Source organism: Lotus japonicus, chromosome 4, assembly GCF_012489685.1.
Source record: "Lotus japonicus ecotype B-129 chromosome 4, LjGifu_v1.2".
NCBI lineage: Eukaryota > Viridiplantae > Streptophyta > Magnoliopsida > Fabales > Fabaceae > Lotus > Lotus japonicus.
Window position 1 is genome coordinate 18005612 of NC_080044.1, and position 24781 is coordinate 18030392.

At 37.9% G+C, this 24781-nt stretch overlaps 3 protein-coding genes across 3 annotated transcripts; all 3 read left to right on the forward strand.

Moving 5' to 3' along the window:
* Positions 1-1336: 1336 nt before the first annotated feature.
* LOC130711640 (uncharacterized) lies at positions 1337-6459 on the forward strand. Its single transcript, XM_057561343.1, has 8 exons — positions 1337-1641; positions 1855-3255; positions 3368-3550; positions 3639-3693; positions 4248-4396; positions 5140-5226; positions 5947-6075; positions 6185-6459. Exons 1-8 carry the CDS (start codon positions 1573-1575, stop codon positions 6269-6271), a joined length of 2160 nt encoding a protein of 719 aa, XP_057417326.1. The 5' UTR covers positions 1337-1572; the 3' UTR covers positions 6272-6459.
* A 2225-nt stretch (positions 6460-8684) lies between these two features.
* LOC130715752 (LRR receptor-like serine/threonine-protein kinase GSO1) lies at positions 8685-10408 on the forward strand. Its single transcript, XM_057565873.1, has one exon. The coding sequence runs from the start codon at positions 8995-8997 to the stop codon at positions 10264-10266; it is 1272 nt and encodes a 423-aa protein (XP_057421856.1). The 5' UTR covers positions 8685-8994; the 3' UTR covers positions 10267-10408.
* An 11898-nt stretch (positions 10409-22306) lies between these two features.
* On the forward strand, positions 22307-22759 carry LOC130712396 (uncharacterized). Its single transcript, XM_057562231.1, has one exon. It carries the CDS (start codon positions 22307-22309, stop codon positions 22757-22759), a length of 453 nt encoding a protein of 150 aa, XP_057418214.1.
* The last annotated feature ends 2022 nt before the right edge of the window (positions 22760-24781 follow it).

Consider the following 24781-nt stretch of genomic DNA (forward strand, 5'->3'; position numbering starts at 1 on the left):
TAATAATAATAAATGATCTTCTATTTAGTATATTCACACAACAAATCTTCTATTTAGTATTACTCATAATATTAATTAAATGCTCAATATTAATTAAATATTAATGATGTTTTATATTATTAAAATTTATTAATTATTAGTTATAACACTTTATTTTATAAAAAGATTTTATAAATTCCACATTCTGCTCCCTCTGTTTCTTAATATCTATCACTTTAAGGTTGTAACATATGTATTAAAGAATATATTTAATGTTCTTATTTTATTAAAATTACTAGCAAACTTCCTAATATACCATTTATGTCTCTTCATAATTTTGGTTTTTTAACTTTTCTACCACCATTGTGTTGAGGGTACAATTGGATAAAAATAATTAATTCTTTGTTGAAATTGTAAAATAATAAATAAGTAGGAAAATATGATTAAAATAATGACTAATATATGTACCAAAAAAAAATAATAATGACAAATATATAAGTGGAGGATTTTTTAATCCTAGGACAATTTTTTTCCATATCTGATCTCATCATGCTACAATTTCCAAGGATATATATAAAAATGTGCGTAGATTTCTAATCAAAGACAATTTTTTGTCACTTACCAATTTAAGTTCATAGAAAGAATTATAATAATGTAACAATTTTTTTTAATTAAAGAAAATATATTTGCTCATGATTGTTCATATTTTTACAATAAAGATAATGAAAAATAGTTTTCCGATGTAGAAAAAAAAATAATGAAAAATAAAAATAGATGGAATTGGCAGTTCTGAATTATTCATAAATAGTGCTCTCAGCTTGTATTAATTCATTTACTCATGTTAATTCTGTTTTCACTTATCTAAATCTATGACATGGATCCTCAAAGGATATAGTAATATACAAGCATCAAATTATATAACTCTATTTTATATTTTAAATAACTTGAAATTCAAATTTAACATGAAATGACAAATTAATGAATTTTTATTGGATGACTATGAAAATCTTTTTAACACTATTAAAATTTATTTCAAAAAATAATAACACTGTGAAAACTATAAAATACATATATGAAAAAAGAATTCACAGTTAATTTATAAATTGTCTAATATATAATATTATTGCATAATCAACTGTTCAATGAATAAGCTTAAAAACTTTTAATTATGTTTCTGGGATCATCTGCAGTTGTAAAAACAAATGGAAAGATCTTAGCTATTAAGCAAAATAATAATAATAATAAATCTATTAAAAAATTAAAAACCCCACTTTTATTAATTTTGTAACACTCTACTATGGGATCCTCATCCATGTTTATCACAGAATTTTTATATAAATAGAGTGGGTCCTATAGGGAATCATTTTCCCGAATATGTTCTTAGAAGAGGGTGACGAAGCTCACGAGGTTCCGAAGCCACGCCGGTAACCCACGGCCACCATTCACTCTTCCCACACTCTCACAACCACCACTCACCACCACCACCACCGCCGTCATCACCACCGTCACTTCACTCAAAACGCCGCCGCCGCCGCTCGCAATTCCCCAATTCAACACAACCGCCGCAAAACAACCTTCTTCTCCGTCGCTTCCATGAATCCCTCCGCCGCAGCGCCACTCTGGATCCCCGAAGATGATTTTCTCCTCAAGAACGCCGTCGAGGTACTCTCTCTCTCTCTCTCCGCATTCCATTCCTCTCTCTCTCTCTCTCTCTGTGTTTGATTCGCATTCAATTTCACGCTCGCTTTCTCTTTCGAAATTCTCTTACTCTTCCTGCTCCGGGAAGCTAGAAACGAAACCCTAGCCTCTGTTTCGCTCTTCGGTTCCGTCAATTTTGATGTGTTTGCCCTAACGAAGCTGAATTGTTCACTGCAGGCTGGAGCTTCGCTCGAATCGCTGGCCAAAGGAGCGGTTCGATTCTCCCGGAGGTACTCCCTCACGCAAATTCAGGATCGGTGGCGCTCTATCCTCTATGGTCCTGAAGAATCGGCTAAGGCTGCAGCTTCCATGCTGAATTTGGAGCTTAGCAGGTTCGCCGGCGCCGGAGCCGGAGCCAAGGAAGCAGCGTCCGACGCCGGCAACGGCCGCCGGGTGAAGATGAAAATCGAGACGTTCCGCAAGAGGAAAAGGGATTCGCTCCGGAAGCAGTACTACGAGAGGATGAGGATGCGGAAGTTGATTCGCATGGAGGTTTTGGACTCTTTGGATATTGGGTTCGATGATGGAGTGAGAATCGTTGATGACGCGGTTGGCTATGAAGGAGATGAAATTGGAGGTAATTTGAATTGTGACATGAACCATTTGCATGTGGATAGTGTTGTTGGTTTTGATGAAGCAGGGGTGGGGCCATTGAATTCAATGAGTGATGCCCCTCTGTGGAAGACAATTGAGGATGTTTCTGCTCCTGTTTTGCCTAGTGGCAATGCTGTGTTGAGTGTTCCTGGTGGTGCTGCTGTGTTGGGAGAGGAGGGTGTGCGGATTTCTGATTCTCTCATGGATTTGACCAATGGGGATGATGAGGGGCTTCTGTTGGATGGGACCGCGAAGGAGAAGCTGGGTTGTGATGATAAAATTGTTTCTGAGAATGTTGATGCATCTGTTGTTGTTCCTGAATTGCTGAAGCTGGATACAGGAACAAAACTTGCTGTGCGAAGGGGGTCATCTGCTGCTGAGCTAGGGGTTGGTTTCAACTCTTCAGGTGAAAGTCATGGGGATATGGATCTGGTTTCTGATCCGGGAAATGAAGTACGACCATCATCGGCTACTGCTGCAGTACAAAGTCCTCACCCTGAAAGAAGTGAGGACCTTAGGATCTGTGTTTTGAACACTGAGGATACTGATGTCCCTGTTAATGACAGTGTAAATCTATCTGTTGTAGCTCCCCGTTCGGTGGCTATGAAATCTCAACGGGTTGCTAATGACTGTGTAAATGTATCTGATGTAGTTCCTCGTTCGGTGGTTGCTAATGACTGTGTAAATGTATCTGTTGTAGCTCCTCGTTCGGTGCCTCTGAAATCTCAATCGATTGCTAAAGAGGTGGGTTATTCAGATCCCTCTATTAGTAATCAAAGGAAAAATGTACCAGCCGGAAGCTTGGAGAAAGAAGAAATGAACAGGGCGGGTTTAGTGCCTACTATAAACTCAAGCAATACGCCTATTGGGGTTGTAATGAAAGCTGAAATTTCTACTGGAAACTCTATTTCTGCAGTTTCTAGACAGAATAATAATGTCAACATCAAGCCAAGTCAGAGCAGATTAGGGCATGCAAAACAAGAGGTTAAATGCGTTTATTCCAGAATACTTCTTCATTGGAAAATTTATTTGGGAACTAATTTATGACTTTTGCTTTTATTAAGAAGAGTGCACTAATATTGTACGTTATAAACAGGAAATCGATGCTTTGGCTTCTGCTGTAGTTTATGCACATCCAAAGGCAAAGGATCATATGGCTTCGAAGAAATTGGAAGAAAAATCATTGTCACACCGTCAGGAAGAAGGAGATGATGATGATAGCGATGCTGATGACAGCGATGAGGATGAAATTCCTTACTATTCTGATGCTGAGAAAATGGTAAGTAGTATATGTTGCATTCAGTAGTAAAGGTTTCCAATATTTAATTGTGCTACGTTATCTGATATTCTTGATGTTGCTTGCTCAGATTCTTGAAATGGATTTATGTCCAGCTGATGAAGATATAAATGCAAGTAGAGAAGGTAAATCATCTGACACTATAAAATATAATGATCACAATTCTGCTCAAGGTTTTAAATTTTAAAAGGGCAGTCCATTGCTCATTGCTCTCCCCATATGGGATCTAGCCATCTAGAGAGGGCAAAATATTCAAAACCTTACCCTGTAAGTGGAGGGGTTGCTTGTGTCACTAAAGCCTATGACCACCTGGTCACAGGGCAGCAAAACTTACTATAGTGCCAGAGCTCACCCCTGGCATAAAGTTTAGTTTTACTTTCAAAGTTATTAAAATTTTAAAATCAGGTCTGAATTTTTAAACCAAAAGGGGAATTCATTGTTTGGTGTTACATTTTTTATTTCTTTTTGTGAGTTTTCTTATAATTGAATCCGCATTCCTTTATTATTACTATGGTGGTCGGTCTTCGTTAAAGTTTCAAATGCACAGAGTGGTGGCTAAATTGCAGATTCAATTATTGATTCTAGATGTTTTAGTACCAATATTTTTCCTCATTGAATTTATCAATTTCTAGGTATTTTAATGATGATAATTTGTCTTCTAATTATATTCCTTTATTAGTCTTGGAGTATCAACATGAAGAAACAAAGAGGGCCATCATGAGATTGGAGCAATGTGCTCATGCCTTCACGCAAAGAGCCATTGCATCTGAAGGTGCACTTGCGGTATTGTATGGGCGCAAGATGAAGCAGTATATTAAGAAAAGTGAGGTGCGCTTAGAAATTAGGACCTCTTGTTTTCCTTTGAATAATGGAAGTAGGAATCTTTACTTATATTGTCTTCCTCTCACTCACCATAATGAATTTTATAAGATTTTGTTTTAAGAATGTTAGATACCATTTTAAGGCGAGTTTTCATGTCATTGTGATTTCCATGGCATGATTTGTTGTCTTGCATAATAATTGTCTCGTATCATGACATAGCCATTAATGCTTTAGCTTTCTTAATTTGACCAATGAACAGACTAGCTTTAAGTGGTCTTGTGACTTGTAGATTTTTGTATTCTTCATGGAGTTTATGGTTGTTGAGGATCTTATTTTCCTATTTGTTCATACCTTCTATATATAACATATTCAAGTTTATCAAATGGAGATTTGGATCGTGAATTGGTGTATTTATTTTCCAGATCATGATCAAATCTTTTGGTGAATTATTATAAGATATACTATCAATAACTAAAAGTAACATAGTATAGTTTTACCTAAAGAAACATTTAAAACAAAAATATGAGCATCTTTAAGTCAAAAAAGTGAACAACTATGTAAAAAATGATACAAAAGCCATATATGAACTTCAAAATAATCTAAGATCCATTCCATAAATCAAAATGACAAAATAAAAAATGGCTGGACCTGTCAAAAAAACATCAATAAGGTACACTAAATTCTTCTTTTTGTGTTTTTCAGCTGTTTAAATGATTTTTCTCATCTTCTGGAGAATCTTTATTTCACAGGTCATACTTGGCAGAGCAACAGAAGGTGTGCAAGTTGATATTGACTTAGGAAGAGAAGGGCGTGCTAACAAAATATCTAGAAGACAAGTAAGTTTTCTGGGAAGCTTGGGTTGAAAATTTCTTTGTATGGTTAATTTTACTGAAAGTCCTTTTTAAGTTCATATGTTGATTTTAATGATGAATTGAAAGTCCTTTTAACACACGCAAACACACACACAAATGTATATACATATAGAAGAGGGATCAACTTACACCACTTAAGTTTTTACACTGTCACATCTGAAAACTTGTGAGTCGTCAATTTCGATAAAATAGAGCTTTTAGTGGTTAAATCAATGGATGCTTGTGAGTGTAAGAGTTTAAAGAGATGTAAGTTGATCCCTTACTCATATATACTCCTCTAGGTCTCACATGAGAGAGTCTCTCATACAATACATCCCCTATATTTCTTGGTGGGGTAAGAGGGGTTTGGAAGGCTTTGGTAGTTTTGTTTGAAAAGTAGTGCATGAAATTCTCTTTCTTTTCTAATAGCAGAATCACTATTAAAGTATTGGTGTATTTCTGGAGGACAAATGACAAACTTTTAATAGCTTTGGTTCAGCGTTTGGAATGTGTTCTTACAATTTTTTTGGGTAATAGAACTAAATAGGGTTATTATGATGATGTTTGGATCTGTTCCAGGAGAATATTTGTCCATCCTGAAAATCCAGAAGTTTTTAGTCATATGCTTTTAAATTTTTAGATTTCCTCCACTGAATTTATAGTAAATGAAGTTGTGAACTATAAAATACTTATTATTGTCGACAGGCCTTGATAAAGATGGATGCAAATGGTTCTTTCATTATTAAGAATCTTGGCAGGAGATCTATCTTCTTGAATGGCAAAGAAGTTGCCCATGGACAGCTGCGTGGTCTCAGTCCTAGTTGTTTGATCGAGGTAACCGCTCCCCTTTCTGTTTTTAAATAACTTAAAATTACAGTGCTGCATTTTTGGTTTCTTTTTACCTTAAGGGCGTAATCATTTATGGTAAATGGCTTACATGCAGATTACTGGCCTGTCGTTCGTCTTTGAGTTCAATAGCATGTCTGTTAAGAGGTTTTTAGAAAATGTGGATCCAAAGAGAGAAAGCTGAAAGGAAGACATATTAGGATAATGTCATGCCGGCCAAAAAATAGAAGTTAGAACAGTTATTATTTAACATTAAGGTATTGTCATCCAGTCAGAACTCATAGTAGACATGTGATGTAGATTTAAGATATAATAACTAAAGAAGCTATATAATTATTATAAATATAGATGGGGGAACTTAATTGTTATTAATCTCTCTGTTTTAATTTCCTTTTTGCTATAATTCTTTTGGCAACCAACATCCTGCGTTATCAGTAGCATGAAATTCCAATTCAGGAGTATGTATCAGCAGTAACATGTAACTTGTGGTCGCCATCATACACCTGCTTCCTGTCACAAGCTCTTTTGTTTTCCCTTGTTGCAATGACATTTCATTACTACTTAACGTCGCATAGATGGTTGGTGATCCGATCCTCTTTTAGCTGAGATTTTGGCTATTTTCAGGGGATTAAAGTTGTGTTTGAGATTTGAGTTTCAGGAAAGTTATTTGTGAGACTTATAATTTGTACATTGTGAATTTGTCACAGTCCATGCAATCTGTTCATAGATATACTTAAGCTTTGTGGATTTCAGATGTGTTGGATCTTCTAAAAATTTCCTAGGTGTCTGTTGTGCATGATAATGCTCTTAGCTCATCAAGATGGCAAAGTTTGGTCATCAAGATGGTGTGTGTGATCAGTTATGGGACCTCCCCCCTAATTCTGTGTTTCATGTTCTTTCTTAGACAATGCTCTTCGTTTCTTGTCTCTTTATTTCCTGTACAGTGATCGCACTTTGATCATGACTGCACAATGACATCTTCTACTCATCATCACTCATTGAACTATGTAGCTTCAAGCCCTGCACCTTGCAAGTGTCCCCCATATTTTCTGCAATCTCGGTCGTCCCTTGGCCTAACTATATTGCTAGTGTCAAACCATCATCATTCTCATTCATCCCATTTGTCTTTCTTTTCCCCATGAATCCCAGTGTCTCGCATCTTCGTCTATGCTGGTTTCACGAGCTACGCTACGCTACCATGGCCGGTTTGTCTCTCAACCACACTTTCTGTCAGTATGGTCATTCCATTCCTTTCTTCTTTTCTTTCTTCCTCACTTGTTGGGAGAACAATGACGTGAACGATTAGTGGAGGTTTTGGCAATTGTCTTGTGGAGCATGTCATTGTCTCTCCATTTGGAATATGACATTGTGGCTCCATGTGAGGTCTTCACTTCCCCAGCCGCTATTTCTTTCTCCCCCTCATCGTGTTGTGTCACTGCAACCTTCTTTTTGCCTTTGGCGGCATCTTCTTTAATAGTCGGTTGGTGTGGATGTTTGAATAAAGTTCAAATAATTGGGTGACACATGTTATCGTTAAAAACGTCTAGCCATTATTTGGGTGACACATCTTCGTCAATGCTATAAAAAATCATATCCTCATTTAGCTTATAATCATGTCTTCTTCCATTTTATTTCAAAAAAAAAAATATCTTCTTCCATTTCAACAATCCTGCATTTTTTTTTGGTTACGGGAGGAAAAGAATCCTGCATTTTTTTAATATGTAAATAAAATTGATTTTTTTACAAATGAATTTTTTAACAGAAGAAAAAATGCCAAGGAATTTATTCATAAATCATATAGAATCAAGCACAAAATTTGGCTCTCTAATTTCTATAATTAATTAGACATATGTGTGAGACCCTTAAAGTGGTTATGAAAATAAAAGCAAGCACAACATTTTCAATACGAGATAATATGAAAAAAATCTGACATGAGAGAATCCACAAGAGGTGTTGGAGATTGTTTTGTTGAGAAAAATAATTACATAAAATATGAGAAATTGTATGAAATTTTTTATTTATATATATCACTGATTTATCTTGAATAAAATTATTTTACCTTTAGTGGTCTAATAATAATTTTTCATGTGAAAATTCTTTTTTTTCTCCATCGAAAAACATCATGTGAAAATTCTAACTCATGATACATTCAAAATATTAGTATTGAATTATCTAAAACTATAATAATTTTACTCAATATATTTATTTTGGTGATTTTGAGAAATCTTAAAGTAACACTTTGTTTGATAGAGGGAGGTTTGGATAGAGAGAGATGGAGAAGAGAGAGTTAGGGGGAGGAATGATGAAGTATGTGTGTTTGGTAGGTGAGAGGAGGGAGATAGAGGGGAGAAAAAGTGGTGGGTCCCACCACTTTTTTTGTCTCTCCAAATTGAAGAGAGATTAAAGAGAAATGAGTGAAGGTTTGATTTATCATACCAAACAACCTATAAATCTACTATATTTTTCACTTATTTCTCTCTACTCAACTTCTCTCTTTTATACTTTCCCTTCTCTATCTCTCTCTTCTCTACCAAACAGAGTGTAAATGTGTAACTAGCATTCATTTTCCTTTAACACACCATACAAGGTGAGAAATGAGAACTACGAAGAAAAATACCTAGTGTTGTTTCTCCCTTTTCTTTCCTTAATAAACAAACAAACAAAAAAGTTCATGAAAAATCATATCAAAATTTTAAAATGAGAGCTTCATATGCATCATCAGAGAAGCCTCTGACACCAAACAATCTCTGACACTCAACTTAGTAGGGAACAGAGCCAATTACTAAACCCCATCTTTACTCTCCTCTTCACATCTCACTCACACTTCCTTTCTTTCTACTCTTTCCTCCATCAACACTCTCCTTCAGATCTCTCCATCCAAACCTGATTCAACTAAGAAACTCTCAAATGGGGTTCCTCAGTTTCCCAAAGTTACATCTACTTCTCATCTTTACAGCTTCCATAACCTCATTCAATGCAGAATCAAAGACACATTGGGAAGACACAGAGGTTCTGAAGCAACTAAAGAACAGCATCGACCCTTCTTCTCTGAACCCAGGTTCATGTCTCAGCTCATGGGACTTCACTCTTGACCCATGCGACAACCTCTTCAGCGAAAAATTCACCTGCGGGTTCAGGTGCGACGCGGTCGAGTCAGGAACGAGTCGACTCACCGAACTCAGCCTCGACCAGGCGGGTTACTCCGGATCACTCGCCGCCACCACCTGGAACAACCTCCCCTACCTCGACACCGTCGACATCTCAAACAACAACTTCTCAGGCCAAATCCCCGAGTCACTCTCCAACCTGACTCGCCTCCGCCGACTCGGTCTGTCGAGAAACTCGTTCACCGGCGAGATACCCTCTTCAATCGGTTCACTCTCCAACCTCGAAGAGCTCTACCTCGATGGCAACAATCTTCAAGGAACAATCCCAGGTAGCTTCAATGGCCTCAAAAGCTTGAACAGGCTCGAACTTCAGTTCAACAAACTCTCCGGCGAGCTTCCGAATCTGGGTTCTCTGAAGAATCTCAATTACATGGACCTCAGCGTCAACGCCATCACCGGAGCTTTGCCGGCGACACTGCCGGAGTCTCTGGTTCAAATCTCAATGAGAAACAACAGTTTGAAGGGCGAGTTAGCTTCCGAGAGTTTCAGAAACTTGAGGTATTTGCAGGTAGTGGATTTGAGCTACAACGAGTTCAGAGGCTCTGTTCCTTTTGCTCTGTTTCAGCTTCCATCGTTGCAGCAGCTATCACTCTCTCACAACCAGTTCTCTTTCCTGCAAGAACCTTCTTCCGCTTTGGACTCGCTAAGCTCTGGGCTAGTAGAAATCGATCTGAGCAACAATGAGCTTGAGGGTTTTCTGCCTCTGTTCATGGCAGTGATGCCAAAGCTTGCATCATTATCATTGGAGAACAACAGATTCAGTGGAATGATTCCGACCCAGTACGCTTTGAAAGCAGTTTTTCCAGAATCTGGGGTTTCTCAGTTTGAGAGGCTTCTGTTGGGTGGGAATTTCTTGTTTGGAGGTATACCAAGTGCTCTAATGGCGCTTGAACCTGGTTCTGCAAATGTGGGTCTTGCTGGGAATTGCTTGTATAGGTGCCCTCGTGTTTTGTTTTTCTGTCAAGGTGAGGATCAAAAATCTTTTGATGAATGTAAGAGATTCATCCCCTAAGATCATAGATATTGTTATTTAGATTTTTTCTTTTTCTCTTTTGGGTCTTGCTCTCTCTGCCTCCTTCATTGTTCTTTCTTCAAGTTCAGTTTTTACTTTGCCTTTTTTAATGATAAATTTCTAATTTCAGGTGCTAATTAAATTATTAAATGTGGTTTGATGATAGGGAATCTTGTGTGGAGTACAAAAGAACCTTGAACAACGTATTAAAAGAAAGGAATTTATCTTTTGGGATCAAGCATAAAATACCAATATATATGTTTTTTTATCGTGCCCGTTCGGTTTTCAGTTTTAAAGTGGTTTTCTCAAACGGAAGCTCAAAGTCTCTTTCAAGTTTGGAATGTCTGATCTCAAATTTCAATACTTAAAATTGATTTCCAAACTGAAAACCCCCAAGGGCAATCTTGAGCCGAGCACGACTGATATGCTAAGTATGACCGCTATGAGCTGAAAAACTTTTCTTATCAAGCATTTAACGCAACTCCTATGTAAATTCGAATCTAAGACGTGTGCTTGAAACTTGTGTTTAATTTAATGCTTAAGTTAACCCAGTGAGTTTATTTATGACAATTTCTCCTTTGTCGTATAATCAATTCTAGAAGTCAAGATGAAAAAAATTTCTCATAATTGAAGCTTAAAAATTAATTGATGAAGGATTTTCTTTAGATTTATAGTCGTGGATTTTGAAGTGCACGTGATGCTGTAGATGATCTGGTTCTGGTAGGGGTGAGCATCGGGTGGGTCGGTTCGGGTTTGGGTGAACAATGCCGGGTTTAAACGAGTGAAAATCTCCATTTTTCTGAACCGATTCTGACCGTTGTCATCATCGGTTTCGTCGGGTTCGGGTGGCAAGGGTTATCGGGCGGTTCGGGTGGGTTGGGGCGGGTGGTTAACCGGAAAAAAAAAAGCATAGGAGTCGGCGATGGAGATTTGCTGGTAAGGCCGTAACGCGACAGATGGAGAGGAGCGACAGCAGCTCGAAGAAGCTGGCCTCTTGAATCTGAAATTGAAGCAAATTGGAACGGCGATGGACGATTGAATGATGATGGAGATGAACAGCCGAGAAAGCATGGCGCGGCGGGGATTGGGGAGGAGGTGTCCTGTTAAATGTTAATCTGGAACGGCGATGGAAGATTTTGAGGAGAGAAAGGGAAAGGGAGCTTCGATTTGTTGGGGGGTTGAGGAAAATGGTGGATGAAACTTGAGAGTAGGTGGAGGCCGTAACCACATGTTGAGGAAGAAGGTAAAAGTCTAAAAGATGAATCTAGGGTTTTCAAAATTAGGGTTAATAAATAATAATAATTCTTTATAGCTTTTTTTTTTTGCATTTTAGCTGAGATCAGGTATTTAGTCTTTATTGGGCTGGGGTGATTTATGCCTGGGTCATGATTGTTGGGCCTCAATCAAACAAAAAATGAACACATAGTACAGTTCTGATCAAATAAAAAAAAACAAAACAACACTTCGGGTTGGGCCGGGTTCCGAGGGATTTTATTTTCCCACCCGGACCCGACCGTGTAAACCCGCGTGGACTCATCTTCTCCCACCCGCGGGTCTTGTCACCCGACCCGGTCCGCCTGTATTCTGTTTTTTTGACTCGGTTTTTTCCGGGCCTGGTCGAATTTGGCCTGTTGCTCAGCCTCAGGTTCTGGTAGATTTTGTATCTGTTTTGAGTCTGACAGGGGAACGTTAATCACGTGACAGGGTCAGACCACGTTTTTTGGGGCTTGCATACGACGACGTATCGAAGGGTGTGGAACACTGCAAGATTGTGGTGGGCTCTGTTTTATGCTAACTCAGCTGTCTGGATGGTGTTTCGTTAACTTGGGCTAACCGCTAACTACCCCACCTTATTAAGCATTTGGATCAAAGCCAAAATAGTAGCTCATAGTTCACTTTCCTATTGTTTTTGTGTATAGCTAATAAAATGATTCCTTAATTCGTACTATTTTTTTTACCCTATCATAAGTCCATATTTCAATAACTACCAATCATTAATTATTTTTTCTCATATATACTCTTATATTTAATACTCAACATTTAATTTTTTTTTTCATGTTTCTCATATTTCTTCTTAATTTCAAGACCCTTATTATTTAAAGATAATAGAACATTAATATGGAGAGAGAATTTTAGATGATGGCAACCAGTATTCCAATTTTTTGACTTGGAGAAAGCCTATGACAAGGTCAGCTGGGACTTTCTTAGAGCCACGCTGCATGATTTTGGGTTTCCTCCGCCAATTGTTAAGTTGATTATGTGGGGTGTTCAGTCAGACATATATATCTATTCTTTGGAATGACTCCAAGCTTGAATCCTTCACTCCTAAAAGAAATCTCCGCCAAAGGGATCCTTTATCACCTTACCTCTTTGTGTTGTGCATGGAATGTCTGGCGCTTTTGATCCAGAAAAGAGTTGATGAGGGTGCATGAATCCTGTCCGAATTTCCAAGGAGGGTATGGGGATCTCACATCTCTTTTTTGTAGATGATGTGCTACTGTTTTGTCAAGCAAACAGGGATCAAATGCGTATAGTAGCAGAGACTCTGAAGGACTTTTGTGAGGCTTCAGGTATGCGTGTAAACCTGGAAAAGTCTAGAATGTGTTGTTCTAAAACTATTGCTCATGTTGTACACTCCTAGACCAAGGCTTTATTCTCTTTTATTTGTGTTTAATTTTCAGCCTAGGATTCCTTTATGGTTACACTTAGTTGATTTTTGACATCAAGGCTGAATTCTTCTACTATAAGTGGCACTTGATACCATTGTAATAAACAGATTATCAATAATATTTCTTTTGAGTTCATACTCTTGGGTTCAAGATTGAATCTAGCTATTGATCTTATCAAGAAGTTTTTCCTGTGGTGATCTTCACTCCCAAAGGCTTATCCTTCTCAAAGGTGGCGCCCCTACCCTCCATTTCCACTTCTGAAAATCATTCAACACTCTCAATTTCATCACTTAATCATTCAATTCAATCATCCTTCTTTTCCATTGTCATTTTCGGTTTTTACTCAAGCGCATTCTACAAATACAAGTTTGAGTCACAACCAATACAAATACTCATGCAAATCAGATTCATGGCCAAGTTCAGCAACAAGGAGGCCATCAAGTTAACATGATATGGTCATGTGAAAAATTCACATGAGAGGATCCAGATCCCATTTGCACATATTTGAAAAAAAAAATGACGGTTAATGTAGGTTTGTGTGAAAGTTTACAAATTTGATTTAAGATGTTTTCTTTTTGGTGTATTACAGGCGATAATATTACTTGAACTGAAAACATTCACATCATGGTGAGACTAGCTCTCATAATGAATTTTTTTACATGTACAAGACTCGAATAAGACATCTTATAAATTTGATTTTAGATGTTGATCTTCTAAAGTTAATTTAGTGTTTTTCCCTTGGTCCATTTGAATATTTTACTCAAGTACTTAACATCGGGCACTTCATGCATGAATTCATTCTCATTGAATACATATAGATTAGATGACACATGTTGTACTAACTTAAGCAAATGATTTTAATTCGACTCCCTGTAAAATTAAATGTAAATACATCTACATTAAATTATTGCTAGGGGTAATTTTGCTGCAAAATAGTGGTCTCGTCTAGCTCGGAAATCATTGTCTCAATAGATGGTAGATATGTGATTTAAAAAAAAATATCATTAGTTCACAATAAAAAAAGGTAATTGTAAGTGCATATCATTGGTGTCCATAGTTCATGTCATAGATCACACGTGCACAGTGACAGATCCTGGAATATTTTGTTATGTGGGCAATATATACCTGTGAATTTATCGCACTAAAAGCATAATATTTAGCATAACTTTTTTGAATACGTATTATATATAGTTGTACTCTATGAACTTTGGTGCATGTTTTGATACACGTTTAGAAATCACAATGAAGATAAAATTACGGTAAATAGAAACTTTTTCTTTCGAAAGTCAATTCGATAAACAACAATTAAAAAAAACCCGTACAAAGAAAATTATGACAAAACTTCTCTTAAATTTTACAATTTCATACCATAATTTTAACATCACTATGGTTCTTCACTATTTATCAAAACATACACTTGATTGTTTCAAGCCATTATATTTTTCCATAACTAAAATTAAATAATTATAAACATGGTTAGTTTCTTGTTCACACATAATAACTCTAAGTTAATGGAAATATAAATAATTACACAAAATTATAGGAATAATAATCTCCAGTATCTTTCCTAAAAATATAGTCCTTAGTATCATCATATTTATGTGGAGCATTTTCTTGTGTATGACATTCTCTATTATGTGAGGGAACTTTTTATTATGTGGGGGAAATTTTAGTGTGGATAAAATAACACTAAATATTATAATATTTATTACTATTACTAGTGATTTTTTTCACAATCATGTGGGGCATTTTCCCCCACTCTCCCCTAAGTGAATCCGTGCCTGCCCGTGCACAATCCAACCCTTTATAAATAGAAGTCTGATGTTCTCTGCCAATTGTACCATTCATCTTCAACATTAAGATATCCATTGAATTCAGAAAATGACCACAATAACTAGCAAAGCCTTGTTTCTTTTCATGCTCCTTTTCACATTTGTGTCACTTTATCCACCTTCAGAGGCTTGTAACACTGTGGACAAAGAAGCATTACTACAATTCAAGATCACCTCTGAACCTTTTAAACGCCTCCAGTCTTGGACCCCTGAATCTGACTGCTGCAAACTTTGGGAAGGCGTCATATGTAATATATGCCAATTGTACCATTCATCTTAAACATTAAGATATCTATCGAATTCAGAAAATGACCACACAACTAGCAAAGCCTTGTTTCTTTTCATGCTCCTTCTCACATTTGTGTCACTTTATCCACCTTCAGAGGCTTGTAACCCTGTGGACAAAGAAGCATTACTACAATTCAAGATCACCTCTGAACCTTTTAAACGCCTCCTGTCTTGGACCCCTGAATCTGACTGCTGCAAACTTTGGGAAGGAGTCATATATAATCCTTCCATATTCCATAGAGAGGGTTTCCTTCCTCGGTGTTGCTGGCGACAGTCTGTTTAAGAATGTCAATATATCTATCTATCTACATGCAAGCACGCAGCACACACGCATGCAACACGCACGTAACACAAACACACACACACATTTATGTATATAAGCGATGTCTCAATGCTCTATGTTTTGAAGATTAGCTGTGTCAGAGTGTCAGTGTTAGTGTCGTGTCGCAGTTAGTGCTTCATAGATTTTAACAAATTGTAAAATAGATTTTTCGTACATCACGTAGAGTTAAATCCTAGTGACTAGAACAATGCATACTCTTCACTTTTTGGTTATGGTTTAAAGCATATTTTCTTACAATAAATAAAAACCATTTAAAAGGGGAAAATACCTCAAGAATAGGGTGTCGAGAACTGAACACGCGCTTTTCTATTTTATGCTTTTCCACTATGGACATATAACTACATGTGCTATATTCATTTCTTACTGTTATTATTGATTCTAACTTTTCCAGTATCTATCTATTTATAATATAGTAATTGTGAAGTGTGCAATATCACGCTGCCATCTCATCTTATTTCTATTCCTTGAATTTGCCATGTTTGATTTTAAGCTGACGTGTCAAAGCTCTATGATACAACTCTCCTAACACTACTTTGTTTGTGCTGTAGTTATTCTGCACTTCCCACTCCACCCAGAGCTAATTATACACTATTTCCCCTAACTCTTCGTTTTCCCATCTCTTTGATTTCCAAGCCAGCGTTCCAATTTTTCCCTTCACAAACTAATGTCGTGAGCTCCATGAGCCTAGCAACGAAGCTCATGGGTCGTCACTACTGTAAGATCAAGATTTGGTCATGTGGTACAACTCTATGTTTTGATGATAACAAGTATTTATTTGTGGATGAACAACTATGATACTCTAATGTTTGTCTTGAGTGTTTTGACAAACAGGTTCTGATTCTGACACCAGAAGATATATTCGTCAGAAGTTCTGAAGATCAGAAGATCAGAAGATCAGAGGATCTGAAGATCAGAGGATCTGAGGATCAGAGGATCAGAAGATCAGAGGATCAGAAGATCTGAGGATCAGAAGATCTGAAGACCAGAAGCTCTGAGGGACCAGAGGCTCTGAAGGTTCAGAAGCTCTGAAGGTCCAAAAGCAGAAGTTACGAAGGTCAGAGGATCCAAGCATCCCTCTGACTCTGATCACCAAGCTTCACAAGTTCCAACACGAAGCATAACTCTGATCAGAGGTCAATGGTTAAAGGCAAAGGTCTCTATCGAGAAGTACAAGAGCAGTGTACTATTCTGAAATGCCTACCTACCAAGGTTCAGCCACTGCAGGTTCTGGAAGTTCCAGAAATGCCCTCCAACGGTCATATTCTCTCAACAGAAATATCCTTTGCACCTTGGACTATAAAAGGCTGAAGAAAAGAAGAAAGACCAAGAGAGCGAGAAGAGCGAGAGAAATCAAGAGCTGCAATACAAGAAAAGATTCAAGCCTCTACTTTCTTCATCTGTTCTTATTTAGTTTACACTCAGCTTATTTAGAAGCAAACCTTTGTAAACACCAACCTCAAACAGTTGTTTGATTTTCCTTAAGGGACCGGGTAGGTCAGTATCCTTAAGAAGACTAAGAGAGTGAATCTTAGTGGTGATTCCTTTAGGAGATCAAGGTTGATCGGATCCTAGAGAAGACTAAGAGAGTGAATCTTAGTGGTGATTCCTTTAGGAGATCAAGGTTGATCGGATCCTAGAGAAGACTAAGAGAGTGAATCTTAGTGATAGCTAAGTCAGTGTATTGTTAGTCACTTGTAGGTTTCAAGTGCAGTTGTAACAATTATCTGATTAGTGGATTGCCTTCATTCTAAGAAGGAAGAAATCACCTTAACGGGTGGACTGGATTAGCTTGAGGGATTTATCAAGTGAACCAGGATAAAATACTTGTGTGCTTTTCTCTTCTCTCTATCTTTATCCGCTGCACCATCTATCTTAGAGAAACCGAAAAGATTTACTTTAAATCTTAAGGGGAAAGTTTTTATATTGAAAACGCTATTCAACCCCCCCCTTCTAGTCGTTTTTCACACCTTCAATTGGTATCAGAGCGCAAGTTCTGATTACCACACTTAACAGTGTTCAGTAGATCCGGGCCAGTGTGAAAAACTCATGGATGCCACCACTACTACAAGCAAATATCAATACAGTGCAAGACCACCTATCTTTGATGGTCAGAGATTTGATTTCTGGAAAGATAGAATCAAAAGCTTCTTTCTTGGCTTTGATCCTGATCTCTGGGATTTTGTTGTTGATGGCTACACCCCTCCTGTTGATGAACATGGTGTAAAGATCCCAAGGGTGAAGATGAGTGAAGATCAAAAGAAGGAATTCAGAGATCATCACAGATCAAGATCTATTCTGCAAAGTGCCATTTCATATGAAGAATATGAGAAAATTACTGATCGTGATTCCGCCAAGGGCATCTTTGAATCCTTGCAGATGTCTCATGAAGGAAACAAGAAAGTGAAAGAGACAAAGGCGTTGTCTCTAATCAAGCAGTATGAATCCTTCCAAATGGAACCTGACGAATCCATTGAGGATATGTTTTCCAGACTTCAGTTGCTCGTAGCTGGAATAAGACCTCTCAACAAAAGCTACACTACAAAAGATCATGTCATAAGGGTCATCAGAAGTCTTCCTGAAAGCTGGATGCCTTTAGTGACTTCAATAGAGCTTACAAGAGATGTTGAGCATATGAGTTTAGAAGAACTCATCAGCATACTGAAGTGTCATGAACTAAAGCGTGCTGAACATCAAGATCACAAGAAGAAGTCTATTGCCTTGAAATCCAAATCTGAAAAGGCTAAGGCTCTCCAAGAAGCATCAGAAGATTCTGATGAAGATGAGCTGACTCTGATATCCAGAAAGCTCAACTGCATCTGGAAGCACAGGCAGAGCAAATTCAAAGGCTCATCAAAGGACAAAAAGTCAAAGAAGCATTTCAAGACCAAGAAGAGTCTGATGGTGACATTTGATGAATCAGAGTCAGAGGATGTTGACTCTGATGGTGAAGTCCAAGGACTCATAGCTATTGTCAAAGACAAAGGAGCAGAGACAAAGGAAGCTGTTGACTCTGACTCAGCATCAGAAGGAGATCCAGACTCTGACGATGAAAATGAGGTATTTGATTCTTTCTTAACCTCTGAACTTAAAGATGCTTTGTCTGAAATTATGGATAAATATAACTCTCTCTTGACTAAGCATAAAAGGTTGAAAAAGAATTTCTCTGCTGCCTCTGAAACTTCTGTTGAACATGAGAAAATTATTTCTGATTTGAAAAATGATAATCATGCTTTGATTAATTCTAACTCTGTGCTTAAGAATCAAATTGCTAAGTTAGAAGAAGTTATTGCCTGCGATGCCTCTGATAGTAAGCATGAATCTAAGTATGAAAAATCTTTTCAAAGATTCCTGGCTAAAAGCGTAGATAGAAGCTTGATGGCTTCATTGATCTATGGCGTGAGCAGAAATGGAATGCGTGGCATTGGGTATTCTAAACCAATTAGAAATGAGCCCTCTGTGCCTAAAGCTAAATCTTTGTATGAATGCTTTGTTCCCTCTGGTACCATATTGCCTGACCCTGTACCTGCTGAAGTTGCTAAAAACCCTCGTAAAAAGGGATCTTTCTCCATGTCTAAATATCATGCAAAAATTCCTGTATATTATCCTGCTGAAAGACCCAAAGTTGTCAGAACTTCTGGGCTAACTAACAAGAAAGGACCCAGAAAGTGGGTACCTAGGGATAAGATTATATATGTTGCAGATATCTTCAATAGGTCCATCGAAACTCCAACCATGGAACCTGGACAGTGGATGCAAGCAACACATGACGGGAGAAAGGCATATGTCCCAAGATCCAAAACTTGAACCTGAAGGTGAAGTTGATCTTGGAGGCATCAGTAGAGTAAGATTTGGTCAAGTCAAAGCTAGCTGAAAAAGCTTGCAGAGATAAGCATGACCGTTTCAGAAAGAAACAAAGACTCAGAACTTGACGAACCAGAAGCAACAACATCAGAAGATGCTACTACAACTTCTGACTTGCGTCATCAGAAGAAGAGTAGGTTCCTAGCTTCTCATTCTGAAGTATCTGAAGATGAAATTTTGTCCAGAACGGAGATGTCACCAGAACCACACTTCTGCTCTCATCAGAAGATATGCTAATCAGAAGCCAAGTATCCCTTGGTATTCCTTCTGAGGGGGAGTATTTCGTCTTATGCTCTTACTATTTTTTTTCCCTCCACCTTCATTCTTTTTGCTTATGACAAAAAGGGGGAGAACTTATAGTATCTTGACAACTCCTATTTTATTTAGCTCAGAATCTAGATATTACTAACGTTGATATTAAGTACTAGATTCAGGGGGAGCTTAGCTCAGAATCAAGCACGAGTCTTGGATTCAGAAGGAGCAAGATAAACTATACACATCAGGATAAGTTTTAACTCTGATACCTTATACTCTGAGTGTATTCAGTTTATTTGTTTAGAGTTGTTCATCAAAATACATGGTTTTGTCATCATCAAAAAGGGGGAGATTGTAAGATCAAGATTTGGTCATGTGGTACAACTCTATGTTTTGATGATAACAAGTATTTATTTGTGGATGAACAACTATGATACTCTAATGTTTGTCTTGAGTGTTTTGACAAACAGGTTCTGATTCTGACACCAGAAGATATATTCGTCAGAAGTTCTGAAGATCAGAAGATCAGAAGATCAGAAGATCAGAGGATCTGAAGATCAGAGGATCTGAGGATCAGAGGATCAGAAGATCAGAGGATCAGAAGATCTGAGGATCAGAAGATCTGAAGACCAGAAGCTCTGAGGGACCAGAGGCTCTGAAGGTTCAGAAGCTCTGAAGGTCCAAAAGCAGAAGTTACGAAGGTCAGAGGATCCAAGCATCCCTCTGACTCTGATCACCAAGCTTCACAAGTTCCAACACGAAGCATAACTATGATCAGAGGTCAATGGTTAAAGGCAAAGGTCTCTATCGAGAAGTACAAGAGCAGTGTACTATTCTGAAATGCCTACCTACCAAGGTTCAGCCACTGCAGGTTCTGGAAGTTCCAGAAATGCCCTCCAACGGTCATATTCTCTCAACAGAAATATCCTTTGCACCTTGGACTATAAAAGGCTGAAGAAAAGAAGAAAGACCAAGAGAGCGAGAAGAGCGAGAGAAATCAAGAGCTGCAATACAAGAAAAGATTCAAGCCTCTACTTTCTTCATCTGTTCTTATTTAGTTTACACTCAGCTTATTTAGAAGCAAACCTTTGTAAACACCAACCTCAAACAGTTGTTTGATTTTCCTTAAGGGACCGGGTAGGTCAGTATCCTTAAGAAGACTAAGAGAGTGAATCTTAGTGGTGATTCCTTTAGGAGATCAAGGTTGATCGGATCCTAGAGAAGACTAAGAGAGTGAATCTTAGTGGTGATTCCTTTAGGAGATCAAGGTTGATCGGATCCTAGAGAAGACTAAGAGAGTGAATCTTAGTGATAGCTAAGTCAGTGTATTGTTAGTCACTTGTAGGTTTCAAGTGCAGTTGTAACAATTATCTGATTAGTGGATTGCCTTCATTCTAAGAAGGAAGAAATCACCTTAACGGGTGGACTGGATTAGCTTGAGGGATTTATCAAGTGAACCAGGATAAAATACTTGTGTGCTTTTCTCTTCTCTCTATCTTTATCCGCTGCACCATCTATCTTAGAGAAACCGAAAAGATTTACTTTAAATCTTAAGGGGAAAGTTTTTATATTGAAAACGCTATTCAACCCCCCCCTTCTAGTCGTTTTTCACACCTTCAACTACTTCTACTCCTCTCTCATGTGGAAGCTTCCTCTAGCATCCACGACGGCTCTGCTTTCCAAGGACAATCTCAGAGCTTTGCTGGAGAATCCTAGATGTTATTGTGCCTCCATTGATCTCGAGGGTCAAGGGTCCTCAGTGATTGATTTCCTATTTCCGGTTTCAATTCCATAGAAGAGGTGTTGCATGTTTCTAGCTCTGGCGAAGACCTTTCATGTAGATCGGTCACGAGATAACACAAAACTTGTAGGCCCAGTCATTCTATATTAGAAATAGGCTTAAATGCACTTTTGGACCCTCATGTTTTAACTTTTTGCGATTGTCAACCCTTATCTTTTTTTTCTACGAATGGGAACCCTATTCTTTCAAAACGCTGCACCGTTTACCCTTCCGTCCAAATCCATCAAAAACTTGACGGAACACGCTGATATGACCTTCCACGTGGATAAAAGGGGGATTTCAAACAAAGGCTTAAATGCACTTTTGGACCCTCAAGTTTACATTTTTTGCGATTGTTGACCCTGATCTTATTTTTAGTTTGAATGGAGACCCTAATCTTTCAAAACGTTGCACCATTTACCTTTCCGTCGGAAGGCCAGGTAAGTGGGTTCCGTCAAGTTTTTGACGGATTTGGACGGAAGGGTAAACGGTGCAACATTTTGAAAGATTAGGGTCTCCATTCGTAGAAAAATAAGATCAGGGTCAACAATCGCAAAAAATATATACTTTGGGGTCCAAAAGTGCATTTAAGCCTTAGAAATATCAATTAGTTCATCAGTTAGGAATTAGTTAGGTTCAGTTAGGAATCAGGTAGGTAGTTAGAGTTTAGTAACTGAATTACTTAGAAGGTTAGAACTGTCATTTGATGGTTAAAACTTATCTATTGATAGTTGTATATATGTAGCTGTAACACACTTTATGACTCAATTGAATACAATGAGAAATTCACAATTCTTCTTCTCTCTTTTCACTTCAATTCATATCTTTTGATATGTTTTTGATGAATTACCTTCCGCACTATTCATCATCGTTGTTGATTCTTGGTTTCTTCTTCCTTTATCTGCTCCTTTCTTCGAGCTTTCCAAGCTGTATCCATCATTCTGATCATCCTGGTTTGGTGCTCGTGTCACAACCTCATTCTGATGACAATTATGCATCGTGGAAGCGTGCGATGACTCTGGCCTTGAATGGAAAAAACAAGCTTGGTTTCGTTGATGACACACTTGTGCAACCTCCTCCAGATGATCCTCAGTTTCGTGCCTGGACTCCGAACAACTATATTGTGGCTTCTTGGCTGATTAACACGATCAACAAGGAAATCTCTACAAGTGTCATCTACTCCATTACTGCAGCTGGAATCTGGCATGATTTGCAGACTCGGTTTGAGCAACGAAATGGACCGCGTATCTTTCAGCTTTGCAAGTATCTTATGCATTGTATGCAAGGTACACTCTCTATGAGTAAGTATTATACTCGAATCAAAACACTTTGGGAAGAGTTAGGTGAATATTGGCCAGTTCATCATTGCAACTGTGGTGGTGGGCAACCTCTGCTAGATCATTATCAGAATGAGTATGTTTTGATGTTTCTCATGGGACTCAATGAGTCTTTTTCTCACATCTGAGGCCAGATCCTTCTCATGCGTCCTTTGCCTGTAATTTTTGATGTATTTTCGCTGGTGATCCAAGATGAGAAGCAACGACAGATTGAAACTTTTTCACAAGCACCTGGTGTGCAGTTTGCTAGAGTAGTTTCTCATGGTCATGACTCCTCTAGACAGAGTTCTTATTCTCAAGCACCTGGTGTGCAAATTGCAGGAGCTGTTTCTCAAGGCAATACGTCTAATGGAGCTCAAAGTTTTCAGTATTCTGCATCATCTCAAGGTTATCCTAACACTTCACAAAGTTCTCAAGCCAACAAGTAGAAATACTACAGACGTGATCGACCTGTTTGTGCTCATTGTGGCATCGTAGGCCACACTAAGGATAAGTTCTTCAAACTGATTGGTTATCCTCAAGGATATTTCAAGTCCAAAACTGAGAACCCAATGGTGAATCAAGTTTCAGCCGATGATCACGTTGACCAATCCTATGATGTTGAGTCTTCATCCAAGAAGAATGATGCGATGCTTACCTCGATTCCCCTATCACAAGGGATCAATTTCATCAGCTAATGTCTTACATTCAGAATCACATGCATGGCACAACCATCTGTAACCTGAGGGTAACTCTTTCCTTCCTACATTTGCAATTTTAGACATTGTCAATATTGTTGATGTGCAACATCTTAATATGTCTGCTTCATGGATCCTAGATACATGAGCATCATCTCATATTACTTATTCTCTTCATTATTACAGTACACATAGACCTTTAACAAACAAGTTTGTTCTTCTAGCACAATCAAAGCTATATGCACTGTTCTTTTAGCTTCTCATATCTTGCTGCACAATGTCTAGTATATTCCTAGCTTTCGAGTTAACTTGGTCTCAATAAGTGCATTTCTTGACAAAAGTTCTTATTCCTTAGCACATACTGCCATTGGTTATACTCTTCAAGACATCAACCTGTCGAAAGTGATTGGCAAGGGTGATGTATCTCAGGGCATCTACAAGTTTGTTGTGCCTCAGTTGTTGAATAATTCCTCTAGTATTTCTCCATTGTATAAATCACATTCTCATGCATTGTTTAAATCACAAATACACTCTTCCGGTTCTTCATTGTGTAATATCCATCCTATTGCTTCTATTGTTTCTTTTCCTTCTCCTTGTAATATTGCACCTACTTGTACAATTTCAGATCAAACTTGGCATGCACGTTTTGGCCATTTATCTGATGATGTTTTGAAAATACTTAGTAAACAAGTTCCATTCTCATTATCTTCCAGTTTTAACATTCATAATTGCACCATTTGTCCTTTATCCAAATTTAAACGGTTACCTTTTCAGTCTAATAATCATTTGTCTCCACATGCTTTTAATCTCATCCATTGTGATACTTGGTGAACCTTTCATGTGCCTACACATGATGGGAAGAGGTACTTTCTCACATTGGTGGATGATGACACTAGATTCACCTGGATTCATATGTTATCCTCTAAGGGCGAAGCAGCACAAGCTATTCTGAGTTTCTTTACTCTCATCAAAACTCAATTTGGAGTAACCATCAAGTCCATCCGATCTGGCAATGCAAAAGAACTTCAGCTCACAGATTTCTTACAAAGTCAAGGCACTTTACATAAGTTTTCTTGTCCACATAGACCAGAACAAAATTTCGTGGTGGAGAGAAAACATCAGTATTTACTGAATGTGACAAGATCACTCATCTTCCAATCAAAAGTGTCATTGCACTTCTGGGAGAAAGCATTCTTAAAGCAGCATACATCATCAACAGAACACCTTCTAAGGTGCTGCAACACAAATCACCTTTTGAGTTGTTGTATAAGCAAGTTCCAGATTATTCACAATTCAGGGTGTTTGGTTGTCTAAGCTATGCAGCAACCATTCCCAGTTTGAGGACCAAATTCTAGCCAAGAAGCACCCCAACCATCTTCATGGGCTATCCAATGGGAGTAAAGGGATATAAACTGTATTGTCAAGCCACTCACAAGTTTATTATCTCAAGAGATGTCACATTTCATAAGACTA